Source organism: Myotis davidii, unplaced genomic scaffold (assembly GCF_000327345.1).
Source record: "Myotis davidii unplaced genomic scaffold, ASM32734v1 scaffold1, whole genome shotgun sequence".
Taxonomy (NCBI): Eukaryota; Metazoa; Chordata; class Mammalia; order Chiroptera; family Vespertilionidae; genus Myotis; species Myotis davidii.
The window spans coordinates 7098740-7105288 of NW_006294681.1; the positions used below are offsets into that span (position 1 = coordinate 7098740).

The following is a 6549-nucleotide window of genomic DNA, read 5'->3' on the forward strand; positions in this document are numbered from 1 at the left end:
ATTAGCAAAAATATTTTACACAATGCTGGATTCTCATGACTTGTTATTGGGTGCATTTCTTATAAAGCTGGTTTTAGTGGACAATATATAAAAATTTGTTCTTCTAAAACAGGGGTGGGGGGTGTCTGGTTTGTAGGCCGTATAAGGCCCTTGAAATCATTTGGTCTGATCCTGACAAGGCATTAGGGGTGAGTTTATTAAATGTTTGACCAAATATAGCAGGCTAATATTTAAGTTGATAATTCTGCATGGCCATCGAATGGTGTTATAAATATCCAAATGGCCCCTGGCAGAAAAAAGGTTCCCCACCCCTGTTCTAAAAAGAACTCAAAAGACCTTGTAAAATTCTGCTTCATCTACATGGTAGTTTTATTGAAAAAGTCAGTTTAAATAAAGTCTAACAGAGGTTCCTGTCCCCTCCCTCACCCCTCCCCCTTTTAAAAACTCATAGACACAGAGAACAGAGTGACAGCTGAGGTGGGGTGAAGGTGCTGGGTGAAACAGGTGAAGTGATTAAGCAAAAACACAGACACACACAGACAATAGCCTGGTGATTACAGAGGAAGGTGGGGTGAAGGGAGGTAGAAAGGGGTATAGGGGGAATAAATGGTGACCAGACTATGGAGTGTTGAACACACAATATATAGATGATGTATTACAGAACTGTACACTTGAAACCCATTTAATAAAAAATGTAACCCAACAAATTCATTACAAATGTATATAAAAAAAACAACCAATCAAATAAACAAAAACAAAATCCAAATCAAGTACTTTACTGTGGAAATTTTTAGTTCCTTTATGGGCTAGTGCTGCAACTATATTTCCCTAAGATGTTTCCATTCTACCCCTTCCAAAAATGAACAAAACCTCCAGTGAATCAAGTCAGGGATCTACCCTCACCTGCTCAGCATGAAGCCGCTAGCCTCCGGCCATCTGACTTTAATAAGTGCTGTCCTTTGACAGTCTGCTCAACGCTGCTCTGCCTCTGTATCCATTTTTGTTCATCAGTGGAATGTCAAGGGGGGTGGGGGCGGGAAAGGAGACATGTGTAATACTCTTTGTAATACTTTAAGAAATAAAAGAAAATTAAATTAAAAAAAATAATAAGTGCTGTCCTGGCTGCAGTGCCCACAGCAAACAGGTTTTCAATGGTTGTTGGGAGCCCAGCCCAGAACAGAGGCAAGAAAATTCAAATGCGTAATAGCTTTGAAAATGAATGCTGAGGTTTTCTCTTCACAAGGATGTACAACAGTCAAGAATATCATTAATTTAGTTAGGGACAGACTTCTATTGTGCCGGTGGTGCTGGTGCTAAGGAAGTGGGGAAGCGTTAATGATGTTGGCCGACTGCCTTCACTTGGGTTTTGGTCTGATCCCGTTGTTTCCCCAGATGGAGATTTGAGAATCTTGCTGCCTCCATTTTAGGATTTCCATCCCCAGTGCCCTGGGAAAATGGCATCAACATGCCATAAATGTAATTTAAGTCACAATCTTGCTTAAATACTACTACATTTAACATAATGGAAGAAATCTTTCTTGTTTATCAACTTACTCCGAGTTGAGAAATCCATTTCAGAAATGTCATCTAACTGTGAGGTTCTAGGCCAACGGCTTGAGGCAACCCGTTCATTTTGGCATCTGGGCACTACTGCTACAAAAGTGAGGAGACAAGAGGGTGCCTGGGAGTGAGTAGAAAGCCTTTATTAATTCCAAGTGGTCCCTAGTTCCCCAAAATTGTCGAGGAGAAAAGCCCCTTACTTTTCTGTTCTGAGAAGACTGCTGGGAAGAAGGTGAGACCATTCAAAAGGCCAGGAAGTGCAGTTAGAATTAAGAGCTGAGCAGAAGTTTTGGTAAAGTACTCTAAAACACTTTTAACCCAAACAAAACGCCTACAAACAACTCAAAAATATGGCTGTTAGGACAGAGATGCCAAACATTTAATGGAAGGGATTATGAAATATAATTAGCAAGCTTTCCCGGAGAACTGTGAGCTACCATTGCTGGCTTCAATCAGGCAGGGCCTAATCACAAAATACACAGGAATCAACAACCAATAGGCAAGTTTTACCTGAAACCTTCTTAGGTAGTAAGCAGAGCAGTGCCCACCCCTAGCTAGTACCCCTCCCCGTTTTTAATCAATCACTCCCTTCATTTCAAAAGTTACACTCACTCTCCAGCTGTGCTCTTACAGTTTCCTGCCTCCTACAGCTGTGCAGCCAACCAGACACCCAAGTCTTCTGGTTTTTCATTCTGACGTCACTATGTCTGCCCCTTCTTTTCTGCTCCCATCCCTAGGGTTGCCTCCTGAATCAGGCCCAGAATGTGTGGGTCACACTCATTAAGGTGCTTGCTTTTAGCTGCTCTCAAGAGCTTTAGCTAACAGTTTTAACTCAGCTTTAGCTCAATGAGTCATTAAGATAATCTGACTAATTACCAAACGGCTCATTTGCACTGGTGTGGGGATGGCATGAGAGTCATCTTCAACTATCTGAGGGCTGCCATATGGCAGAGGTGGGAAATGCCACCTGCATTGCTCCAGAGAACAGGCCTTAGTGAGAGAATTAAAAAAAATAGTAAGAAAAGCAGAGTCAACGTTACAAAAGGGAAAACCTTTCAGGTGACATCTGCATAAAATGGAATAAAGCACACATTTTTACTAAAATAAACTAGAAATGGCACTTTGTAAACATGAAGGGGATGCCACGGACCATAGAACCATGGAAGAAAACAGAATTCCACGGGATGGCTGAGAAAATGTTTCTTTACTGAAGCTGTTTCTTTGACAGCCCCACTGCCTAAGCCTACTCCTTCTGACCAAAAAAATGGTGACAAGGGTGACCAGGTAGGGATTACCGTTTAGCTGAGCAATAATTTGAGTAAAAGTGCCAAAACACACCTCAAGGATTTATCCACAATAACGGACCATATCATTTAAATGAATCTGTAACACCATGGAGAGGAAGGCATTCACGGTACTCACCCTTATTATGTATATGTTCAGCGTGTTCCAAAGCATCGTCTATCTCCTTCTCTAGAAACCACTTTCTAGATGCATCTGAAAGAGCAGAAGCTTTCTTTTCTGATTTCAGCTGAAAGTCTTTTTCTTCAGCTTCCTTCCACTAAATATAAATAAGGGGGGTGGGGAGAGGGGAAATCACATGAACATTGTGGTAATGCACGTTCCTGCAGCGGAAGAAGCCCCTCTGTTCCCTCTGTTCTACTTCCCTTCGTACTGCCCAGGCACGTGGCCCTGTCTGGAGTTCGGGTAAGTGGGTGCCGGCCTTGGCCAGGGCAGCTGAGGAATTGGAAAGCGGAGGCCCTCCTGATGTCACTCAGTGCCAGGTGCACAAACAGGTCCCAACTGTCACTGAGTTAATGCATTTCAACACATTTCAAATCTCAAGTCTTATAAGGTTAAGTTTTAGTTTTTTAAACGAATGACAACTATTTCATTTAGTTTGAATGCTCTGCCTTAATAATAAAGTCTCTAAAATTCAGAGGATAATTTTTTTTTACTTTCAGTTTCATTGAGAAATAACTGGCATATGTCACTGGGTAAGCAAGCCATACAGCGTGATGGTGTGATTTACGTATATGGTGAAGTGATTAAAACAGGTTCAGCTAAATCCATCTTCTCATATAGATACAACAAAGAGAAAAGAAAAGAAAAAATGTTTTTCTTCTGATGAGAACTTTCAGAATTCACTCTCTTCACAACTTTCCTATCTATCTATCATACAGCAGCTGCTAGCCATGGTCATCATGTTGTGGTGAATAAATTCTTTGCTCAGCTCTGGTATACTTAATGACTACAGGGAAGTCGAGTAATCACTATTAGCCCCTATTTTCTTCTTCCCAAAGTGAGAAAACAATAACCTTACAATGAGCTTAAAGGGTAAATAACAATCAATTTGAAAAACTATATAATTCCTAAGGTTTACCTATGTTCTAGCAATGTAACAGGTTTTACATACAAACTTTTAATATTGACCAGAACTGAACCTTGACCTGGTTCATAGGTCAACACTCAACCTCTGAGCCACCTCGGCCAGGCTATATACAAACTTTTTATATGCCAAATGTCTTTTATAGAAATGCTAATGAATTAAATATGCATTAAATAACAAAAACTTTAAAGAATTATTAGGGCCAGGGAGGACCATAGAGATCCATCCCTTTCATGTTACAGATGAGGAGACTGAGATTGAGTAATCCTCCAAGACATAGTAATCAAGCTAGAACCCAGGACACTGGACACAAAGGCAGATCTCTGCATGCCATGAAAAGCTAGGATTCTCCGTGTACTCTCAAACACACCATTTTACCCACAGGAGAGTAACACCTAGTTTTACAGTCTAGTAGCCCCAGTGCCAGCAATCTTTACCTTGCAGATGTGGGCTTTCATCACCACTTTCCTGAGAAGAACCTCAGTGATCTGGCATCACTCCCACCCCTTCCCATCCATGAATGAAAAGGTTATATCCTGGGGCTGAGTAGGAGGAAGATGAGTCTGGAACAGTGACTTGAAGAAAATATATTATGGAAAGCTTTCAGAATAGAACTATGATCTAGCAGCAGAAAGAGGAATGAATGAAAGCCAGTTATCTTCTTAGGGAAGGCCACTGTGTCTGCTACATCCATAGAGCACAGGTCCCCGAGTTGTTCAGGGAGGATCAACCAAAAGATACATTATGTGTAATATATACTCTTAAGTAATCTCCTCAAAACCCATTCTCTTGTTCTTCTTTGGGAATAGAATTCTAATTCTATTTGGGATTATAATGCTCCCTGCTAAAAAGACTTCATTTCCAATATCCTTTGCAGCCAAATGTGGCTAGAAATGCATCTGGGAATTTGGAAAGGAGTTCTGGGAGATGGAGCCTCTTGCACTTCTGTCCTACCTTCTTCTTGCTGAATGGAATGTGTATGGGAGGCTGAAACCCATCACCTGGATGGTAAGTTCGCCTTGACAATGAGAGACGCATACCAGGAAGTAGGTAGAGAAGCTGGAGGAGGCAATGTCCCGATGGCCTTAAGTCAGGAAACAACACCCCACTGCCTGCCTCCAGACTTCTCTCATGTGAAAAAGAAAAACTTCTATCTTGTTTATCATCACGTTTATTTTGGTTTTTCTTACTAGCAACTACATATAATTCTTAACTCTTCAAAATCCTCTACATTGTAAGTATAAAGAATTAGATAAAGTAGTAATATTACGCAATCAGCCAGGACAAATCCCACAAGCTGAGAATCTGAGACACACTAATGAAATGAGGAAGATGCTTAGTCAGTGTTAGGTAGCATCCATCAATATTGGACTTCTCTGAGCAATACTATTAAACTTAGATCATCTTTGCGTTATTTCCCAACAAAAAATTACTTGGTTTGATGTTTTTGCCATTTGGTTATGTAATATCTCCAAATTTAAATAATTAGTAACAAGATTATAACATTATTCTTACTTTTTTAGCTTCATTCTGCATCATTGCATTCAATACTTCTATTTCTTTCCTTCTGTTTTCCCGAAGGAGCTTGGCCATTTCCCGGTAAGATTCATTTCGTTGTTGATCGCTCCATCTTTGTTTCTGTAAAGCCTGAATTTGCCAGTCAGTATTTAGACAGGCTTGTTCAGCTTTTGCCAAGTTTTCTTCAATTAACTAAGAAAAAATTGTACATTTCAGAAACAAGGTCAGACTATATATAATTATGGCATATCCACTTAATGTATCCAGGGCAGCTGCTTGTAACTCTGGGTGCATATTCAACCACCTGTGGGTGTTTAAAACAAACTGATGTCTAGGATCCACCACAAATCAACTAAATAAGTCTCTGGGGTGGCTGGGCATTGGTCCTTTTAGAAAGCTCTTCAGCCTGGCCATAGTGGCTCAGTTGGTGCACCGAAAGGTTGCTGGTTCGATTCCTGGTCAGGCACGTACCCGGGTTGTGAGTTCGATGTCTGGTCGTTTATAGAAGGCAACCTATCGATGTTTTTCTCTCTCTCTGCCTTCCTCTCTTGAAGCATGTCCTTGGGAGCAGAGGGGGGGATCTTCAGGTGATTGGAATGTATAGCTAAGGTTGAGAACTTCTAGGCTAAGGGATAGGTGGGATTAAACAATTTCATGTTTCAACCCCTTGAAAAGGAGTCAGGAGAGCCCATTCTTACGGACTGGACAAAAATCTTTAAGGAAAAAGATGGTAGGAATATTGTAGGGTTATCAGCCAGGAACTGTTGCAGAACAGAAGGTAAGAAACTCCTACACTATTCGCGGCTTCTGCCAGGCCCTGCCACCAACCCACTTAGCATTCTGTCTAAGGGATAATAGAGAACATTCTTTTGTGAAGATCTCATATTCCATTTCACTTCATTTAAGCCAGAATTTCTCCACAAGAAATTTTATAAGTTTGGGAAATTTTCTTAAAGAGTCACAATGTACTATATCCTCAAATTTGGCATGAAAAACAGTATGACAGAATTTCCAATATTATTTGTCACCTTCCATTTTACTGCATAATAGTTATTAATATTTAGAGAATATACTTTGAAACA

General features: G+C 40.5%; 1 protein-coding gene across 1 annotated transcript in view; it reads right to left on the reverse strand.

The window, feature by feature from the left end:
- The window catches only part of TBC1D31 (TBC1 domain family member 31), a 39271-nt gene that overhangs the window by 977 nt on the left and 31745 nt on the right, over nt 1-6549 (reverse strand). The window contains exons 20-22 of the mRNA XM_006769123.2: nt 5465-5659; nt 2983-3121; nt 1555-1650 (exon numbers count right to left, since the gene is read on the reverse strand). Coding sequence (XP_006769186.1) covers nt 1555-1650; nt 2983-3121; nt 5465-5659 — 430 coding nt within the window. The remainder of the gene's footprint in view (nt 1-1554; nt 1651-2982; nt 3122-5464; nt 5660-6549) is intronic.